Source organism: Hipposideros armiger, unplaced genomic scaffold, assembly GCF_001890085.2.
Source record: "Hipposideros armiger isolate ML-2016 unplaced genomic scaffold, ASM189008v1 scaffold_809, whole genome shotgun sequence".
NCBI classification, from domain to species: domain Eukaryota; kingdom Metazoa; phylum Chordata; class Mammalia; order Chiroptera; family Hipposideridae; genus Hipposideros; species Hipposideros armiger.
This window is the reverse complement of record NW_017732159.1, coordinates 124053-144665: the sequence shown is the minus strand read 5'-3', so window position 1 is coordinate 144665 and position 20613 is coordinate 124053. Positions and strand designations below refer to the sequence as shown.

Here is a 20613-nt window from a genome sequence, read left to right as displayed (position 1 = left end):
TTGATGAAGCCACCCAGTGTGATATGAGCTGGTGGCAGGATGCAGAGCAGGAGAGGTGCCCCGAGTCATCACCAGGAGTGGAAAGAATAGGAAGAGAGTCAAGACCTTTAGCTTGATCCTAAAGATGAAAACTTAAAGATGTTTTGTGTTGTTTTTTTTTAACAAAAAGATGTTGGTAATGTTGCTGTGTATAAGGTATATTGCGTCTCTTATACAAGCAATTTAAGGAAATGTATTATTCATTGCTATTTCATAGAGAACTATTTTCTGAGTTCCAGCTACGAAGACTAGCTAAATATTTCAATGCCATGTTTGATTTAGAACACTGACTTCTCTCTTGACTTGAACTAATAAAGCTATTATACAACAACCAAGTTAAGAAGATGTGACATTGTAAAGCCTTTGGAATTATAAGTTGTAAAACACTAAATAAATTGAATTGCATATGCGTGCGATTCTTAAGCATTTTCTTCCCTTCCCAAAATGGCCACATCATTGATAACACCAATAGAGTTGGGTCATTTGTGTATGCTTCTGTCATGTATCCTTCTGTTTTATAATCTCAGGGACCTTTCGATAAAGGTGAAAAGGATGGTGGAGTTGAGGACAGAATAAATAGATGTAGGATTCTCATAAACAGGATCTTCCCTGGGGATAGAGACTGTGCCTTGCTGATTTTTATAGAAAGACCAGGCACATCATTGGTCCCTGATAATAACACGGATGTGTCCAAGCGTGGGTTCTAGTACCATATGTCCTTTCAACCAGTGTACACTCGTGGAAACAAAGGAAGTTTTAGACAAATTCTTTATATGCAGAACCTTGGACCTAGATGTCAATTTGTGGAACCAGCCTTCTCCCCGTAAATAGTACAGGTTAAGTCTGACTAAGTGCCGAAAATGTTTATATGTAGTGAAGGCTCTCCCAGGGTTATTTAAAAGAACAGGGCAGATGTGGGAGAGCTTGGGGTTGCCTTCAAGAAAGCTCTCTGGGTGTTAGTATGGACAGTATGAGCATACATACGGATGGGGCCTCCAGTGTTGCCTCTCTTACCCTGGGACAAAAATGTCCTATATTTTTAACTCTGTACTAACCAAGGACCTCTCAAGATGGTGTAAATAGATTATACAAAGTCATAGCAATGCATTTTTTTTTAAAAGATGCAAAAAAGGCAACCAGACACAGTTTCCAAGGTTGGTCTGAATGAGAGTGTCTACGACGTTTTTCCCAACCCCTACGTCAAGATTTGGTTTAGAAACTCCAGGAAAACACCTCTGACCCCTATTTCCACTCGAGTGGCTGGATTATGTGACACACCTATGTGTTCCAGTATCACCTGCGTTTGTACTTTTGTAGCCCATTTCAGGACGTAACACATGAGACCTGTAATATTCTCTCCCTCCTCAGGGAGAACATACCCCCATGTATAAGACGCAGCCTTTTTCAAAAAATTTGGGGTCTAAAAACTGGGTCTAAAAACGTCTTATATAGTGGTTGTAGATTTTTTTTTACTTGCATTTCCCACTTTTTTCGCGCTTGTTTTTGCGCTCATACAACCACTGTATAAGACGCACCCAGTTTTTAGACCCCAAATGTTTCAAAAAAGGCTGCGTCTTATACATGGGGAAATACGGTGTCTCCTTAGAGCAAAAAGAGAACCGTAGTACCATGAACACTTTCCTGATTTGTAATACTTCCCAGAGTATTCCTTTTATCCTGGAGGCTAGATGAAAAGCCAAGGGTAACTTGGGAAAATGGAGTCCGCAATGAAAGGTGACTCCCGACAACACCCACCCTTTCTTTTTCCCACATGGCTGTTGCACCCCAATGGCAGGTTGAGGTCCAGACTCGGAGATGGAGATTTGTGTGCAGGAAATGTAATGGGGGGGGTCTTGGGGAATAACATCCCTGAGGGAGCGAAGGAAGCAAGATGAAGCAGAGAAGTGGGTTTAACACACTCACAGAGGCTTTAGCCAATCCGATGAGAACTCCTGAGTTGCGATGACCCTGCAGTTGTCCCACTTGGGGCCAGAAGCCACACCTTACATCCCCGGCAGACCCGTCACTGTGACGCAGGATACTCCTATAAAGGTGGCATGACCTTGGGTGGGGTGGCTCTCTTCAAGAAAGAACAATCACTGGGACGGTGAGGTCAGTTGGCAAGCTGTCAGCTGCCAAAGGTCCCAGCAGCTGGGAGAGGAAATGCTTCAGTCCTGGAGTCGGGTGGGGGTTAGCGGGCAGATACCAGTGGCATACACAGCATCCACTGCAACTTCCAAATCATGTTCCAGTTGCAGAATGTAACCTCACTTTCATAAATTCGCACTGAATGCCACCATGTGTGACGTGTTGTGTTAGGTGGCAATACAACACAAAACTAGATGGTCTCTGCCCTCAAGAAGATTCCAGACATGCAGTCACTAATTACCACAGATGTAGTGGCTTAAAATAACACCTGTCGACTCCTGGTTTCTGGTGTAGCAGGTAAGAATGGTAGCAGTCCTCACTCGTATGCTAACAAGTAAAAAGCTGAGCAAACTAAAAATGATCATCAAATCCATCAGAGAACTGAGGTCACAGGGCAAACCACTGACCCCAAAATTGGCGAGGCAGGCAGATACAGAGCATCACCGCTTACTGGAGCAGAAAGCTCTGTGGGAGCCAGTTTCCGGGTAGCACAGTAACAGGTGTACCACTGTGGTGTTGGCATGGGCTGGGCATGAAAGGATACAGGGGAAATAACTTGTACTTTCTGCTCGATTCTGTTGTGAACCTAAACTGCTGTAAAAAAATTAAGTTTATGAATTTTTTCAAAAAGTAAAACCCCACCCATTTGTATTAATCTCACAGGTCTGTAGGTCAGAAATCTAGGTAGACTAGACTGGGTTCTCTGCTTAGCACCTCAAAAAGTGCCAGATAAGGTGCGGGCAGGCCTAGGCTCTTACTTGAAGGCTCTGGAGAAGAATACATGTCCATGGTCATTGCAACGGCTGGCAGAATTGAGTTCCTTGTGAGTATAAGACCGAGGTGCCCATTTCCTTGCTGGCTGTTGGCTATGGATTGATTTCAGCTCTTAGAAGTTGCCACATTCTTTGCCATGTGGCCCCTTCATTTTAAAACAAAGCCCCAACACATCAAGTCTTTCTCAAGCCCAGAATCGGACTTCCTGTTTGCTACCCGCCAGAAAAACACCCTGTAGTTTAAAAATTCTCATGTGATAAGGCTCTGACCACCCAAATAATCACCCTTTGTAAAGGTCAACTGTGTCTTGTAACAGTCTAATCGTGGGAATAAAATCCATTCTAGTAACAGTCCTATGGGTTTAGGCAGGAAACCTTGGGGCAGTTTCACAGCTCTGCCTGTCCCAGCCGTGATGACAGGTTGCAGGAGACATTGGTAAAGGGAGGTCTGGGGGCTTTGTTTGCCTTCCTGAGTAGGAGTGGAGAGTCCGAAGACTGAGGGGAGGGACTTGGGGATGAAGAAACTGGATTGATCAGCTCAGCAGTCGGCAAATGGGACGAGGAGGAAGGGTTTGTTGGAGGTTCTGGGTGAGCTAGACAAAGATGGCAGGTGAAGGGAGATGACAGGCTGACGGGGTGGGCCACGGAATCTAGGCCACAGATGAGGAGAAACCTGGAGTGAAGGAGAAGGGACAGGAATTAACTTGCAGGGGCTGCAGTGGACGGTGAGATTCCAGTTAAAGCAGGAAGTGGAGGAAGACTTCAGTCGGAGGTTAAACATTTAAAGCACTGGCTCTCCAGGTTGGGTCCCCAATCCAACAGTATCCTTATAATTTTTCTGAATCGGTCATTCTGGAAATAATCATGGGACAGTGGCAATAAGATCTAAACAAGTTAAGTACATGATTTTTCATTGTTATTATAGGATATTCAACTCCTCCTCCCCCAAAAAATAATAAGGCCAGGGGTTTATGAACACAGGCCTTTTGTGTGCTACAAGGCCCAACATGCTTTTACACTGTTGAGTTCAATGAAAAATAAAAACCATGCCAACAAAATGTGTATAGTATGCTAGCATTTGTGTTATAGCTTTTATATGTGATCTATAAAGTATATCTGGGAGACTGCACAAGAAACGGGTGAGACTGGCAGCCACTGGGGAAGGGAACTGAGACGCTGGGGGAAGAGGAGGAACAGCTTTCACAAGTAGAGCTCACGCGCCTTGTAAATTGGGAACACGCATGTGTTATTCAGAAATGAAAAAATAAATCCATTTAAAAAATAAATAATAACTTTTTATTATCCTCCACAGCAGAGAAATGTCAAGCCTGAAGTCTACGGGGGTGAAGTAGCCTCCCTCTGGAGGGTGACAGCACCTGGAGGGGCGTCCTCACACTCCCCTAGTCCGGCAACCCTGACATGGCTAAGGAATCAGAAACCACAGTGATCAGCAGGGAGGAGGACGCTGAAAAGAGCTTTCCTGCCTGAAATCAGCCGCTAGCACCTGGGACCATACAACTCACTCTGGGGTCACGTGCTCACTGGGAGGTAGGTGAGAGTCACGTGTGCCACCGGGTGGCCGCCTCCTTGGTGTCGCTCTCCGCGTCCTCCCTGACCCCATGTCCCTCCGTGCTTTGGCCCGTGTTTGAGCTCTGAGACGAGAACGCTGCAAAGCCAAGTTCCTGTCAGTCCGAGTCTGAACTCGCGTTTGACTTGGAAGACTTATGCTTTCGCTTTTTCTTCTTTTTCTTTTCTTTCTTCCTTTTCTTATGCTTTTCTTTCTTCTTCTTTTTCTTGTGTTTCTCCTTACATTCTGAGGAACTGGAGCTGCTCCCATCGTCATCTGAGGTGGAATCCTCCAGTAATTGTTTTAACTGTTGTATCCTAAACATTAAAGATTGGTCAAAGAACCATAAACCACAACAACTTAGAAAAATCTGCTTTAGATACAAATATAAGACTCATAGTGAGGGTAAAAAAAGTCAGAAATAATCACCTCACTAAACACAGTACTTAACTTTATTTTTGCATGTTTTCCCTGTTCCTGTCCACATTCACGCCTATTTTACAGGCCTGTAACCAGTGTATAGGCCATTTTGCATTTTTTCATTGTCCTAAATATTTCTGCATGTTTCTACAGTCCTTACTGTTATAGCTTCTAACAGATACACACTTTCCTATATCATTCTCCCATGGCTCAAGATCATATTAGGTAATCTACCTCCTCAACAACTATAACTCAATACCAATTTGGGAAATAAAACAAACAAACAAACAAACAAGAACAAGTCCTTTTTTTTGCTGTCTTTATTCATGTCTAAGAGTAATTTTTAACAATATCTCAGATCCCTAAAGACACTGGAGACGATAAACTAAATCATATGAAAGAGAGTCAGTCATCGCAGAGCCAGGTACCACAATGTGAGTTGTCAGCATCAACCATCAGAGGGGTGAGGGGGCGGGGCCACGCCCACTGCGTGAAGCTGACCCAAGTGGGACAGGCTGACCTCAGTCCCACACACTGGCCTTGTCAGTGGTTACTCCTGCACTCCGAGATTTCACAAGTAAAGTACCACGTTTGTTAAACCACTCCTCTAGTACTGGAGTGGTTGTTTCCAACTTACCATAATTTAAAACTTTAAGAGGGTCTGTTATCATCAGGACAACCTTACCTTATATCCTTTTCATGTCTTTTATTCTCTCGTATGATGTCATACATGGGATCTTCATGTGCCTTGAGGGTAAGAGACGGTGAAGGTTAGGTTAGACTTCATGGACTATTAGTTAAATAAAAATTAAATCCCTATGTTACTAAAACTAGTCATTTTTTTTCCAATTTGGTATAGTTTTTTGTTCAGCATGTTCTAATTCTCCCTAAGAATCACCATCACTACAAACTCACTGAGGCTCTGAAAAGGATTTTCCAATTAGAAAAATATAGGATATAATTTAAATATCCTTTATAAGAAAATATACCATGGTAGAATCATGAAATACTATTCAAGGTTAGAAATAGTGAGGTAATTCTCTTTGTCCTATGTGAATAGATAACTAAGAGAGAGTATTAAAAAATGAATTATAAGATGATATATAAGAGTGAAACATTTATAGGCACACAAAAATATATGTTAAGTACCCCAAACAAAGTCTGGAAGTGTACAGGAAGTACAGATAATTTAAAATAACTTGAATTACTTAAAAATAAGAATACATTTATGGGAAATGTTATGATATGTGAATTATTTCAATTTTAAAAAAGAAATGTTTATTGTAGAAATTTTAGATGTTACCAAAAATTCAACTTAAAAAAATTTATTACCTCACTACCCAGGGATAATTACTATTAACATTTGGTCTCTCTGCTTCAATCATTATTCATAACTTATGAAAAATTATAATCATTTTATATATAAAGCTCTATTGCTTTTCACTTATGTTGTCAGAAACACTTTTCTATAACTTAATACATTCTTCTAAAATATAATTCCTAATGGCTAAATAATTTGTTACAGTAATTTATGTTGGATACATTGGACTACTGTTAACCTATTTTTCTTTAGTTTCCATTTTTTCAATTATAGAATTAGTTATGAAAGTTATCCTTGTACATACATAAACAGTTGTGTATATATTGATGTTCTCTTATATCCTTAAGGTAAATTCTTAGAAGTGGGATTTCTGAGTCAAAAAAAAAAGAATATGTTTAAGGTTTTCAGATTTATCACCAAGCTATGTTCTAGAGATTCTATAAAAATTGACATTCCACCTAGAAGTGGAATGATTGATCCAAAAAATTATTTCAGATTATTAAAAAATTAAAGCACAGTATTTTAAATGTCTAAAAAACTTTGGAGAGTGTCTGTTGACCTCGGTCTGATATATGCTGATAACTCAGTGCCTCCAGACGGTAGCTATTTCACTTAGCAGAAGCAGTTACTGAATGGTGAATTACTACCTCTGGGAGGTGACTCTTAAAATACAGTGAGCAAATGATAGCTACATTTTACTGTCATCTAAAGAGCATATATAATTTATATACACACTTCTAGCTTATAATTTAAAGACATCTAATATTAAATAAAGACTGGAAAACTAAAACCCTGATTTTAGTTATGAAACATGATTTCTAAGATAAGATTTAAAAAGTAATTGAATAAATAACAATGTCTGCTTCAGAAAAAGCAGCACTATTCCCAATGTATAAGCAAATAACACCTTAATAATGTTAGTTTTTTGTTAATGAACTAATCTACCACATAAATGTAATTTAACAAGTATGTAGTTAATACCCAATACTTTGGCCAAAATGCTTCTGGAAATGCATTTTATGTGAGCTTCCAGTTCACCGATTACTGCCTGATTCATTGATATTCACTATCTCTGATAAATGTAAATTAACGTGGTGGGGTTCTACTTACTACTCTGAACTGTTCTAACTTTTGGTTGCCTTTGATAAAAAAAGGGCATTCTTTGTCGCCTGTTCGGTGACCATACCGTTTACAACGCCAACCTAAAAACAAAGAAAAAAGGAAATATTTCTGTAAGATAACAGTTTCATTTAATGAAGATAAAGAATCAGTAGATTATATTAAAGTTTTTCTTCATTAAACTCCAATTCTACAAGCAAATACAATCAGTGAATGATCCATGTAAGATCCTAGAAAATTGGTAACACGTGAGAGATTGTTAGAAATATAGAGTATTTAATTAAAAAATAAAACCTTAAATTAAACATGAAAAAAAAAGGAAATACAGATTATTAGGCCCACCCCAGAAATACTGACACATACTTGAATTTCAAAGGGTTTATTGGTGATCTGTAGACATATTAAACTTTGAGAACCACTGTTCTAGATAACACCACAATCAATAAAATGAATGAAAGTATGTACAGTATACGTATTTTATCAAATCTGGGATAAATCCAAGTTTTGTGGGGTGTGAGCTTAAATTATATGGGTGGTAGGAGGCTCTTTAGGGAAAAAAAAATACCTTGCCTTGGCAAATTGTACAAAATCATACAACCATATGTTGCTGTAGTCCCTGCAGAACTTTGAAAAGCACAATCGAGAGGCCCTGATGCTGAAATTTCATTTACTTCTCAATAAAACTGGCTCTGGTTCCAATGCAAAGATTCTTATTTTCCAAGTCAATGCAAATAATTATAAAATGGTAAGTGAAATGCGACTAACTACCTCACCAAACAAAGTAGTGGTTTTTAAACTTAAAAAATAAAAGCTGTAGACATCTGGGTAGAGATGGCAGACTAAACACATTTATTTGCTTTCATTCCCTTATTGAGAGGCCATAAAAATGACAACGAAGAGGATTCTTTCCAAAAGGAATAAGCCTGGAAGCACCTCAGGAACGGTCAAGTGACAACCTCCATACATCTGTTCCTCCATAGAAGCATTGAAAGCAGTTGCAAATGTGCCGAAATCAATTTATTCAAAACCCTGGAAATTAGCCAAAGGCTTAACACAATCTGAGGAGCACTAATTCAAGAAAAACTAGTGAACCTTGGTTCAGAACAGCAGGATTTCTGGAATTTTAACTGGACCTACTCGCAGCCCTCTCTCATCACTTTCACAAGTGGTGCAAACCAGCAGCCTAGAAACCATAGCAGGTGTGAAAAGCAGCAGTCTTGCACCCACTGAAGGGGGAAGACTGGGTTTTTGAGCCCCTCAGAAAGACCTAACCCCAGTTGAAAATCCACATATATCTTCTGACTCCCCAAAAACGTAACTAATAATATAGTAATAGCTTACTGTTGACTGGAGGCTTTACCGATAACAGTTGATGAACACACATATTTCGTATGTTATATGTATTATATACTGTATTCTTACAATAAAGAAAATAAAATTATATTAAGAAAATCGTAAGAGAAAATACATTTACAGTGTTGAAAAGAATCCTTAAGTGGACCCGCACAGTTCAAACCTGTATTGGGGTTTTACTTACTACTCTGAACAGTTCTAATTTTTTAAAAATCGTGGTTAAAATACAGGCATACCTCAGAGATATTGTGGGTTCGGTTCCAGACCACCACAATAAAGCAAGTATGGCAACAATACGAATTGTAATCTTTTTGCTGGCGGAGGGTCTTGCCTTCAATTTATAAAAAACGTGACATCTGTGAAGTGCAATAAAATGAGGTATGCCTCTACACATAAAATTTACCATCACCACCATCCATCTCCATAACTCTTTTCATTTTGTGAAGCTGCAGCTGTATTCCCATTAAATAACTCCCCATTCCCCACCCCGCCCTAGTAAATAAACACCAATCACTGTTCTACTTTCTGTCTCTGATGCTGATGACCCTAAGCACCTCATAAAATTTTAGGATAGGAAAACACCATTGGAATATTTATAGTAATTGTGTTGAATCTGGAAATCTCTTTGGGTAGTACTGACATCTTAACATTAAGTCTTCCTATCCATGAACATGGGCTGTCATCTTTAATTAGTTTTAGCAATGTTTTGTAGTTTTCCTTGTGTAAGTCTTTCATCTCCTTGTTAATTCCTAAGTATTTTATTCTTCTTGATGCTACTGTAAGTGCAATCGTTTTTGTAAGTTCCTTTTCAGATTGTTCATTGTCGGTGTATAGAAATGCAACTGACTTTTGAGTGTTGACTTCTGTATCATGCTACTTTGCCAAATTCATTTATTAGCTCCAACAGTTTTATTTTTTTGTAGCATCTTTAGGGTTCTCTACATATAAGATCATATCAAGGAAACTGATTTTTAACCTAGCATTCTAGACCCTGGCAAGTTAAAATATCTGTAAAATAAAGATACTTCCAGTAAATTTAGGTGTTGAATATTTTATCTACTATAAACCCATTTTAAAGGAAGCTGTGTGAGAAAGCACTCTACCGTAGCAAGAGACTATAACGAAGACGATAGCTCAACACACAGGAAAGAGGAGACCCAACACAGGAAGAGGCAAAGGGAAACTGCAGGATGATGGTGTAACTTAGTCAGCTCAGGCGGCCATAACAAAGTGGACACTGGGTGGCTTAAACAACAGAAACTTATTTTCTCGCTGTGCTGGAGACGGAAAGCTAAGGTCTGGGTGCCAGCCTGGTTGCTTTCTAATGAGTGCTCTCTTCCTGGCTTGCTGACAGCTGTGTCTTCACACAGTGAAGAGAGAGAACAAGTTCTCTTGTTTCTCCTCTTTGAAAAGAAACTAATCACATCATGAGAGCCACCCTCATTACTTCATCTAATCCTAATTACTGCCCAAAGACCCCATCTTCCAATACCATCCGACTAGGGGTTAGGGTTTCAATATATGAATTGTGGGGTGGGAATATAAACATTTAATTCATAACACAGTGAAGGGCAACCCCTGGATGATAAGCATGGGAGCAACCATTTTCAGAAAGATGAAATTGAATACCTCAAATACTTGAAGATCTTAAGATTCAAGCCTGGGAAAAATTGGGGGTTGAATTAGAAATTAGTACATGGAAATCAAAAATAATAACAACAGAACAAGAAACACATACACACACACACACACACACACACACACAACACAAGACAACTGTTAATTCTGGGGGGAATGAGAGCATTATTCAGGACGCATGAAAGTAAAAGTAATCAGCTTACTATTAATATATGATGCAGCTCTGAATATAATCATAAGAAACACCAAAATTACCAAACGAAAATTATGATAAAACTATTCTTGGGAAGATAAGATATAGTAAGGGTCCATGTGTGATCAGAGAAGGAGAGCGCTAAATTCTTATCTTCCATTATACAATGTCAACAGATAAGGCCTAAGCCTGGAAAATCAAAATAATACAAGCATGATCTATAGACCTAAGGAGATAAATCAAAATAACCAACTAAAAGAGCTTCAAGTGGGAATGGAGAGACCAGAAGCTGCTACTTTAAGGATGTGCATGATGAATCTCTACAAACAAATGTCTTCAAAAGGCAGAGGACCCTTTCTTCAGGTGGTATCTTACGCTGAGGAAGGTCTTGCTGCGCTGGGTGTTGAGGGGTGGAGGATGGGGGCTGTGCGCCGCTCTGCCTGTTCCAGACTCACCTCTGTGGCCTGTAGCTCCTCTCAGGTGACATGGGTAAACTCCAGCACTGATGGAGCATGACTGACTAAAGTAAGACCCAAAGGGACCTGCCCTCCGATGCACCCCTTGTCCCCAGGGCATTTCCGTCAAGGAAGATCCTTTTTGTTACGGGAATACAGTAATACCTTGGTTTGCGAGCATAATTCGTTCTGGAAACAAACTACTCGTATTGCAAGACATCACTCGTTTACCACGTTAAAATGTCTTAGAAATGTTTGCTCGTCTTGCAGAACACTCGCAAACCACGTTACTCGCAATCCAAGGTTTTACTGTATTACTAAAGAGTGTGCACTCCAGAGGCAGCTGCGGTCCTGTGGAAAGACCACTGCACTCGGGTCAGAAGCCCTGGAGTCAAAGCTTTGCTCTGCCTCTTACCTCAGACCACGTACTGATAATGTGCAAGTGGCTTCCGTGTCTATAAGACGCCATGACATCACGCCATGACTTGAACAGCGCTGTGTGAGAACGAGTTAAATTAGAGTTAACCATGCTTTGTAAATCCCGGTATATGCCCTGCGTGTATCCAGGAGTGTTACTTGACGCCCTTCCACACTCACACTGCATAACTTTGACTTCTTTCCCCAGTGGCATCCAAAGTCCTCTGGTTGGCGCGTGAGCCAGAAATTCCCTGGCATGTTCATTGCCTGGCACATCCGGTATACAGTCTTCCGGCTTCGTCTCATCTTCCTACAAAAGGAAACAGCATGTAAACAACGCGGCCACAAAGCTCTGGAATCCTCTCCCACCTGCTGCAGGGCACAGCAGCATCGCCTGGCTTTCCCGTGGGCTGGAGTTCCCAGGGTCATCATTAGTTACTCTCTCAAGACCTGGAAAGACAAATGAGACCTGACGGAAAATGCGGAAATAAATGTACCAGGAGAACTGTCACAGACTCGAAGTAGTTGTTCTTCCAGAAAAGTTACGAGGGTTGGTCACAGAAATGATTTGTGAGCTCCAAAGTCTAAGATTTCAAAACATTTTCTGCTAATTTAAAAGGTTTGTGGAATGAGGCAAAGTACAGAATTAAACAAGCAAGGTTTTCCGAATAATAACATGTTAAATTCAAATGCAGGATTATACCTTGAAGGCCACTGTCATGTTTTATAATCTCACACACGCTGCATTTATGAAATGTTGGGTTTTATACCTTTTGATTTGTTTTCAAGTTTCCATGAATACTAAATTTATAATGAAAAGAATTTGTTTCAAATCTTTGTTTTAAACTGAAAGGTACCAAACAGAAAAGGAGGCTTTGGCCTTGAACGGCCCCTCTAAGTCTCACTCCCGCAGGGGGACACTGACGCTGGCCAGGGTGCTGAAGGCGGGGCTTGCACAGGGCAGGCGGGCTGGGGGAGCTTCAGGCCCCCAGTCTGCTCTCTCTGAGCTGATGACATTCGAGGAACCGGCACCAGGGGCGTGAGAGTCAGCCCAGGGCAGCAGAGCTTTGAGAAGATGCTGTCTCAAGTGAGAGAGAAGGGAGTGATCGTGGAGGAGCACACACACGTGGGCCTGCCGCGGTTTCTTAGGGAACAGTCACAGCTGATTAAGTTTCTACAAAGGCACAGGCTTGTGACAAAGCCCAAAGTGTATGAATGGCATCTGAGGGAAGAAACGGGTTATCATAACAGGAGGCTCAAAACCTCAAGCAGCTGTTTTCATACCAAGTTACCGAGTCTGAACACTGAGTTGAATGTGTCTAAGAGAATTCCCAAAAGGACAAACTTCACACTGACCTTGATAAGCCCAGGAGGAGGTTTTTCATAACTAGAAAGGAAAAAAAAAATTCATCAACCACATTCATAGGAACACAACACATTTTAATGAGCAAAAAGCAACTGCAGGCTAAAACATAATAAAAAGGGTATATTTAGTATAAACTTAAAACTATGTTATATCTAAAATAGTGAATAAAATAAGCCCAGCACTCAAGAAGCACAAATAAGCGGATGCTATACCACTTCCTGCTGAGATCTAGAACCTAAATTCACTGAAACAATAACTAACTTGGTGTCTTAGCAGGATGACTTAATTTTTGGAAGAAAGGAAAGCAGGAAAAATTTGAGGCAAGAAGACCCGTGAGTTAATTATGGTTCCAAACTGTTGTTAAACAGTGTCAGGTTGTTTACGCAGCATAACTTCCACTTAATATTGAAGAGGCTCATGGGGGTTGAGGGGAGGATTGAGTGATCAGGCCTAACAGGGCTGGGGGCAGGGGAGGAGGAGCAAAGCTGGAGGGAAGAGCCTGTGGTAGGGGAAGGGGTGAAGGTGACTGGTCCTAGAGGCTCCCCCTCCCATTTCTCTGCATGTCCCAATTCAAGACCCTCCAGCCCCGCTGCCCACAGAGTGAGCCCACCCTGCGAGCTGCCTTCTGCTCCTCTGCTCTCTGACCACCCTGCACGCCAGTACTGACCTCGCTGGACTCCGGGAGAACAGGACCCCTGCACAGTGTCGCAACGACAGGCAGCATTCAATGAAGAATGCAGCTAGATTAAGTATGTGAATGACTGTGTGGGAATGCACTTTCCCTTTACCAACAGAGCTCTCAGACCCCCAGGGTCCTGAGGATACAAGTCAGGCCTATGCTCCCAGCTCATTTGCACTTCCCATCACTCTGCCAGCACTGCCAGAGGCGGCTTTTGGGTTCCACAGCTGGAAAATCAGCACCAAACGCTCATGTTTCTTTTTAAGTATTTACACACTATTGGCTAATCAAACACAGCATAGGTGTCTGGCTTTAATTGTGAATGCCTAAGGGACCAAAGAGCACATATATTAAGAATGAAAACAAGATAGCAGACAATCAAACATCCCAGGTCTGTTCAGTGCGTCCACAGGGAGCATTTTACTGAGGACATGTGGGCACTGCAGCTGGCTTCCAGCTGTGTCTTGGCTCCAGAAACATGGACATATGGGAGTTTCCATTGCTGCTCTCACATGGTGCGAGCAGGGCTGACTGATGTTCCAAGTTTTAAAAAATGAACTGCTACCTTTATCACCAGAAAAACATTAATGATCGTTAAAAGAGTGAATTAGACTTGGATATGGCACAATCTCCGTAAGACCTTTTAGAAAAGGAGAAAGTAGGGGACAAAACAAAACTGTACTTCGTGTGCTGCTATTTGTGCGACGGGCAAGGAAGACTTCTCATATGTGGCCATATGCACACACACCTTACATGTACAGTACACGGACTGTCTCTGGAAGGAAACTGGTTACATGCTTGCCTCAAGGGAGAGGAACTAAAGATCATAAATGCGAGGGGCCTTAAGTTTTTACTCTTTTCACATTTATATGCATATGCACAGTTTACAAATCCAATAGCCTATCCTTTGGGCCACAGAAGTTGTACAAACAAAAACATATAGCCAATCAAATTGAAATCCAAATTCCTGAAAAATATGTAACGGTTATTGCCAGGATGGAAAGGAGTGTGATGGAACTACACATTTTGAAATCTATTATTAGCAATGGCATTGCCTTAAAAGTCTATTTTACAACTGTTTGCACAAATTTAAAGAAAGGTGGTTGGTGGCCTTTCCTAGGGCTAAACAATTCATTAATTTAACATTAGAAAAGATAATTTTCGAAGTTCAAAGTAACATCTAACTATTAAATATAACAGGTTTAGAAATGGGGGTATGTTTATGTGGTTTGGTTTCGCTCTGACAGTCAAAGAGTCTACATGTACCTGTGCAGTTAATTCTTAATATTTAACAAAGTTGGTGGAGGACCATTATTTTGTACTGAGAAGCCTTCTGTTAAATCATTGATTGTAGTAACTTGTTCTGTGCAATAAGACTACATTTATGTAAGAGGGGAGAAATATTATCTTCCCAATTGTATATGGGGCAAGAAATCCTTAATTTGGCAGAGAGCCACAGAGGGCCCTGAAGGGGCCCAGACTGTAGATGCCAGCAATGCCAGACCTGTATCCTGCAACCACCGCCCTGCTGAGGTGACATTCAGCTCACGGGCCACCATGAAAAGGGCAGGCCAGGCTCCAAAGCAATGCATTTTGTGTCAAAACTCCCAGAAGGTTATTTATGAAGGATTTGAACCCTTTGAAGACCTTTCCTTACATGATTGTCTTAGCACCTGAAAGAGAAACGATTTATTAAATAACTGAGTGAACATCAAATTTTAAAAAGTTCGCCTTCTAAAGCTAATTACAGAATGATTGAAAAGAAGTGGAAGGTCATTAATCCAACCTCCCACCTGGTGTTTAAGCCTCCTTTACACCCCACCCTTCTCCCAGTAGTTAGCTGGACTCCCCGTGAACCCTCTGGAGCTGGGGGAGCACAGTGCCTCCTAAGTCCAGCCATGCTCACCAGCGAGAGTAGTCTCTGGGCCTGATTTTTTGATGAGCTGGAATCGGCCTCTTTGTAGCGTCCACCCTTAAGTCAGGACTAGAGAGAGCAAGTCTACACTCTTCTACCTGACAGCCACCATTCCAGTAATAGGGACAAGGCCCTCACCCCACTGTTTATTCTCTTATTTACCACGCTGAAGTTACAGGACTGGGTTTTCTCTTCCCCTATTAACAGAAGATGGAAAGATTGCATCGAGTTCATGGTGGGCCCTGTGACCTGAAAACCGTGCAAGGTCAGGGACCAAAGTGCTCAGCTGCGCTTCTCGCAGTCCCCAAATCCCGACGGAACGCCTACTAAGTGCCGAATAATACTTAGCGCCCAGCAGAGTCCAAGCCAAACTCCGACACCTCCGCACCAGGACTACAAACCTTGGCTTCCCAGCTGGGAAAGCGCCCCCAAACCCCGCGTGCGCCCCGGGGAGCCTCGGGGGCGGAGCCTGCGCTCCCTCCGGCCTAGGCAGCTCCAGGGCGCCCGGAGCACCGACCTCCCCTCCCGCCGGGGGACGGCTGCAAGGCGAGTGCATCCGATCTGCAACCGGCAGCCGGTGCCACCAGCCCACTCGCGGCTCTCCGAGGACCCCGCCTAACGCGCCCACACGGCGCCCGTCCCTCGCAGGACATGGGGGGCCGGCGACTCACAAGGACTCCAGGTGCTTGAGCTGCTGCAGCTGCTGCGCGTCGTGCCGCCGCCGCCTCTGCTCCCGGCGCCGCTGCAGCTCCTCCTCCTCCACCGGCTCCCGCGTCCGCCTCGCGGCCCCGGCCCGCTCGTCGTCGCGCCCCCGCCGGGACGACATCGCGACCTGCGCGGCTCTGGCTGCCCCGCGGCGCGGCTCAGGAGGCGGTGGCCAAGACGGCACTTCCTCCGCGCCGCGCCCGCCCGGCCCCGCAGCGCCCCCTCGCGCTCCGCGGACTGCAGGCCGAGCCTGGTGTCCCCGCCGAGGCCCCGGTCCCCGCCTCTCGGTCGCCAGGCTGCGGGTGCCGTAGGTCCGAGCCCGCCACCTGGCGGCGACTGAGGGCTAAGGATGCCGGCGGTGGAAACCTGGGAGCCCTTCCCGTCGCCAGGGACCTCTCCGGATCGGGCGCCTACCCTCACGGTCTCCAGCCATGGAGGCCAGGGAACCTGGGCAGGTCATCTTTGTATCCCCCAGTGGCTGGACAGACAGGAGCTGCTCGTTACGTGTTATAGGATTCATGCAGTTTTGGAGAAAGGAAGTCTCTCCATAGGAATTCAGTGTTAGAGCATGCGATCCCAGGTTAAAACTGTGTATTGTATTGTATTTAGCAAGGCTTGGGTGCTGGAAATGAAAAGCTAATATACACTGAACGCTTTTTATGTGCTGGTCATTGAGCTAAGGCCTTATAAGAGTTGATTTAATCTTTAAAAAAATAAGTACTGTTACTAACTTTGTGTTATCCTCATTTTATAGATAAGGAGGAGACCCAGAGAGTTACATGAGGTGCCCAAGGATGCAGAACTAGTAAGTCGTGGAGCCAGGATGCAAAAATATTAGGTGCTTAACTAGGTTGTGTTTTGAAAGTGTATCTGATATGATGTTATAATAATTGTTTTAGCATTAACATAGTGGGATAAACTGCACGGGAAGTAAAAATAACAGCATGGGAAATATTTCTCTCAAATGTGGCACTCAATATAGTTAATACCTAAAATATCTGAGGAGCTCTTTCAAATTTATTACAGAAAATTCAAATAAACACAAAAGACTGTGAACAGACATAGAATGTTACACTGATATGTTCCAGAACTTGGAAATCAGGTTTCCCCTTGAAAGGGAAGAATTGGTATATAACCCAACCCAGTTGTTCATGCAAGTTACCTGGGCCAATAAGTGGTGTGTAAATAATACCTTGCAAGACATTCCCATCTAGTCAAGAAGAATACAGTCTCAGGAAGATGTTTGAGAAACAAAGAAAATGTAACTTAACTGTGTTACACAAGGAAGAAGGTCTACAGAATCTAGAAACAGAGAACCTAGGAGAAACAATCAGGCAAGTATTTGTTCAGCTAAAAACACAAATTCTAAACACACGAGTGTTCTGGTCACTGGAGAACTATGCACCATTTGGAATAAGGTGCAGAATTGACCAAACTTGGCCCCATCTTAAAGGAAATAGCCTTCAAGACTAGCCAAGCCCCTATGCCGATTCCATTCTCACCCAGCAACATTCTGATAGTGTACCATGGCAGATCCTAACATGAGGAGAAGGGTGTTTTGGTCAGATCTGAGGATTGGGTCAGTGCAAAGGTATGTCTCCTGTAAATCAACAACTTGACGTAATTTAAAAAATGTAATATGACTTTAGTTGTTGTGGCAAATTGTATTATGCAAGTTGGCTGCCATAATGTTTCTCATCTCACTTGTTTTCTACATATGACCTTGACAGTTCTCCCATGGAGAGGTGGGGTCTCTGCCCCTTCCCTTGAATTTAGACCAACCTTAGTGATTTGCTTGTAATCAGTAGAAAGCAGTGGAAGGGATGCCTCATCATTTTTGAGATTAGGTCAGAAAAGGTCATGTTGTTTCCACTTGATTCTTTGGAAATATTCCTTCCTGAAGGGAGGTAAACTGTTCAACTGTCCTGAAGTCACCATGCTGTGGAGGCCCAAACTAACTCATGGGGAGAGATCACATGAAGAGGCCCTGAGACTCAATGAAGAGAGGGATGTCAGGCCAGACCCCACTTCCTAAACGACCCCCACCCTGGTCAGATGACTTCACAGTGCTTGCCAGAGATAAATCTAAGTGGCTCACATCAACCAAGCTGGACCAAAGTAGTTCCTCCCTTCTGGGGAAGCTTTGTTTCTGGCCAAAATATGCCCCTAAAGTAAAAGAAAAGAAGGAAAAGGTAAAAAGAAAAGATACCAAACATTCTTCCACCACAACCAGTGACCTTATAACAAGCAAGCCAATAATCTGAAAACCTTAGGATATACTTCTGTACAGAAACCATCTGAGTTGGGTTTCTCACACTTGCAATCGAAAGAGTCTTGACTGGGGCTGGCCGAGTGGCACATTGGTTAAGAGTTGGCTTGGGAGTGCCAGCTCTGAGCAGCAGAGCCCCAGTTCAGATCTCACATGGGCCAGTGACGCTGCACCCTCTACAGCTAAGATGGTGGACAACAGCTCCACCTGGAGCTGGGCTGCTGTGAGTCGCAGGCCACAGCGTAGGCTGCAGCCCCTACTGCAATGTGCTGCTGTGAGCTACTGTGAGTGGCCTGCAACCAGCGTGAGCTTCCGTGCAATGGCTGGCGACTGATCTGCCTCACCCGGGAAGAGCGCATTGATCACAATACCAACATGGGCCAGTGAAGCGACGTCCTCCACAACTAGACTGAAGAACAAAAGGACAGCAACTTGTCTGTTCTCCTCCCCCGATTCCCCAACGCTGTTCCCTCCCCCCAATTCCCCAATAAAATCTTTAATAAAAAAAAAGAGTCTTGACTGATTCAAATATCTGCTTAACACCATGATTTGATCTCTCAGCAAGAAGACCCAGGGGGTGTTAATTCCATTTTAGCAAGTATTAGTCAAGACTTTTGAAAACAACAGACCAAAATCCAAATCAAAGGGTTTTCTGGTTTTTTTTCACTGGCCCATGTTGGTATTGTGATCATTGCGCTCTTCCCGGGAGAGGCAGATCGGTCGCCGGCCATTGGATGGCCATTCACAGCGGCTCACGGCAGCTCACGCTGGCTGCCCACGCTGGCTGCCGGTCATTCATGGTAGCTTACGGCAGCCCACTACAGCCCCACCGCAGCCTATGCCGTTGCCGGCGACTCACGGCAGCCCAGCTCCATGTCGAGCTGTTGTTCACCATCTTAGCTGTAGAGGGCACAGTGTCACTGACCCATGTGGGATCCAAACTGGTGGCCCTGCTGCTCAGAGCTCATGCTCCCAAGCCAACTATTAGCCAACTGAGCCACTCGGCCGGCCCCAAGTCAAAGGGTCTAAGAAAAAATAATAATAAAGGAATTTGTCTCACTTATGTGAAATGTCATGGGGTGGAACTTCAGGAATGGCTGGATCTAGGTACTGAAATGTTATAGTTAATAATTTCTCTTTCTGTCAGCTTCACTTTCCTTTGTATTGCTTCATTCTCATGTAGGTTATCTCATTGTGGAGGCAAAGATGGCCAACAGCTTAGCAGTTCAAGCTGGAAGAAAACCTTCTTTCTCTGTTCCAGTTATACTTCCCTGGATTGTACTCATTGGCTTAGCAAGGGTCATGTAGCTGTCATGGAAATAATCCCTGTGGTCAGGGAGATGCAGTACTCTGACTGGTCAAGCCTATGTCACGTGCCCACCCTAATTCCCAGGGGTGGGATCAGCTTTACCCAAGCCATATAGACTAACAGTGGTAATAGGATGAATATTATGAATGGGTTTTCTATTTCAATAGAATAAGCTCTAATAGGAACAATGAACATTTCTTTAGTGCTACATGAAGTTTCTTATTAGATCCTAGGATCTAATAATCTTATAATTATCATGTTTTATCTTTGTCTTAGAGAGGATACTAAAACTGTTCATTAACTTGCCAAAGGTCACTTAGGTAGTCCACATAATGTTAGCTGGATATTCCTTAATACATGGTTGCATTCACTTTGCTCATGTTTTATTTCATATTTTTGCATTTATATTTATAAATTACATCGGCCCACTTTCTTTCTCTTTCTCTTGCTATCTGTGCCACATTTTGGTATCAAGTTTGCTTCTGTGGACCCTGAGACAGAAGATACCTACTAAGAAAGGCTCCTGGTGGCTAACTGGGCTCAAATTTTAAAAAGCAGCCTAGCGGCAGTTTCTACACAGAGGCCTGTCATGCAAACTGTACTTCGGGGAGAAGCCCGCACTGAACTGCCTGCCTGCACTGTGTTCCTGCCATTTGAGACAGGTCCCAGGCGGAGCTGTGTAGCCAGAGAGGGCGCTCACCAAGGGCCACTTGGCCTGGGGACCACCTCACAGCAGCGCTGCTTCATAACTGAGCTGTAACTCTACCGAGCTGTTCCACAGCTGTGCGGTTCTCACAGTCCTGCTCTATCACAATTGAGCTGTTTGCACTGAAGAAAGTTTCCTGCTTCACCGTACCCCCAATAGGGAATTCCTGTTGGTATTACATTGGCGCCAACAACCATCGGTTGACACTTCCAAAATGAATT

The 20613-nt window shown here is 43.1% G+C and overlaps 1 protein-coding gene and 1 long non-coding RNA gene across 2 annotated transcripts; one reads left to right on the top strand and one right to left on the bottom strand.

Annotated features, from left to right (window-relative positions):
- Nucleotides 1-4233: 4233 nt before the first annotated feature.
- LOC109374310 (retinitis pigmentosa 9 protein) lies at nucleotides 4234-16323 on the bottom strand. Its single transcript, XM_019628819.1, has 6 exons — nucleotides 16075-16323; nucleotides 12800-12830; nucleotides 11624-11753; nucleotides 7379-7470; nucleotides 5633-5694; nucleotides 4234-4844 (listed from the first exon to the last, which is right to left on the bottom strand). Exons 1-6 carry the CDS (start codon nucleotides 16227-16229, stop codon nucleotides 4646-4648), a joined length of 669 nt encoding a protein of 222 aa, XP_019484364.1. The 5' UTR covers nucleotides 16230-16323; the 3' UTR covers nucleotides 4234-4645.
- A 155-nt stretch (nucleotides 16324-16478) lies between these two features.
- On the top strand, nucleotides 16479-19923 carry LOC109374312 (uncharacterized). The gene is made up of 3 exons (XR_002122373.1): nucleotides 16479-16688; nucleotides 16863-16913; nucleotides 19561-19923. It is a non-coding gene; the product is annotated as an uncharacterized LOC109374312 (long non-coding RNA).
- Nucleotides 19924-20613: the final 690 nt, after the last annotated feature.

Bases quoted from the DNA above. Each gene is read 5' to 3' on its own strand.
- LOC109374310 (XM_019628819.1), bottom strand. From the start codon at position 16,229: ATGTCGTCCCGGCGGGGGCGCGACGACGAGCGGGCCGGGGCCGCGAGG. The intron at 12,831-16,074 runs GTGAGTCGCCGG...TTTCCTTTCTAG, and splicing joins CTCAAGCACCTGGAGTCCTT to TTATGAAAAACCTCCTCCTG. The intron at 5,695-7,378 runs GTAAGTAGAACC...CTTACCCTCAAG, and splicing joins AGTTAGAACAGTTCAGAGTA to GCACATGAAGATCCCATGTA.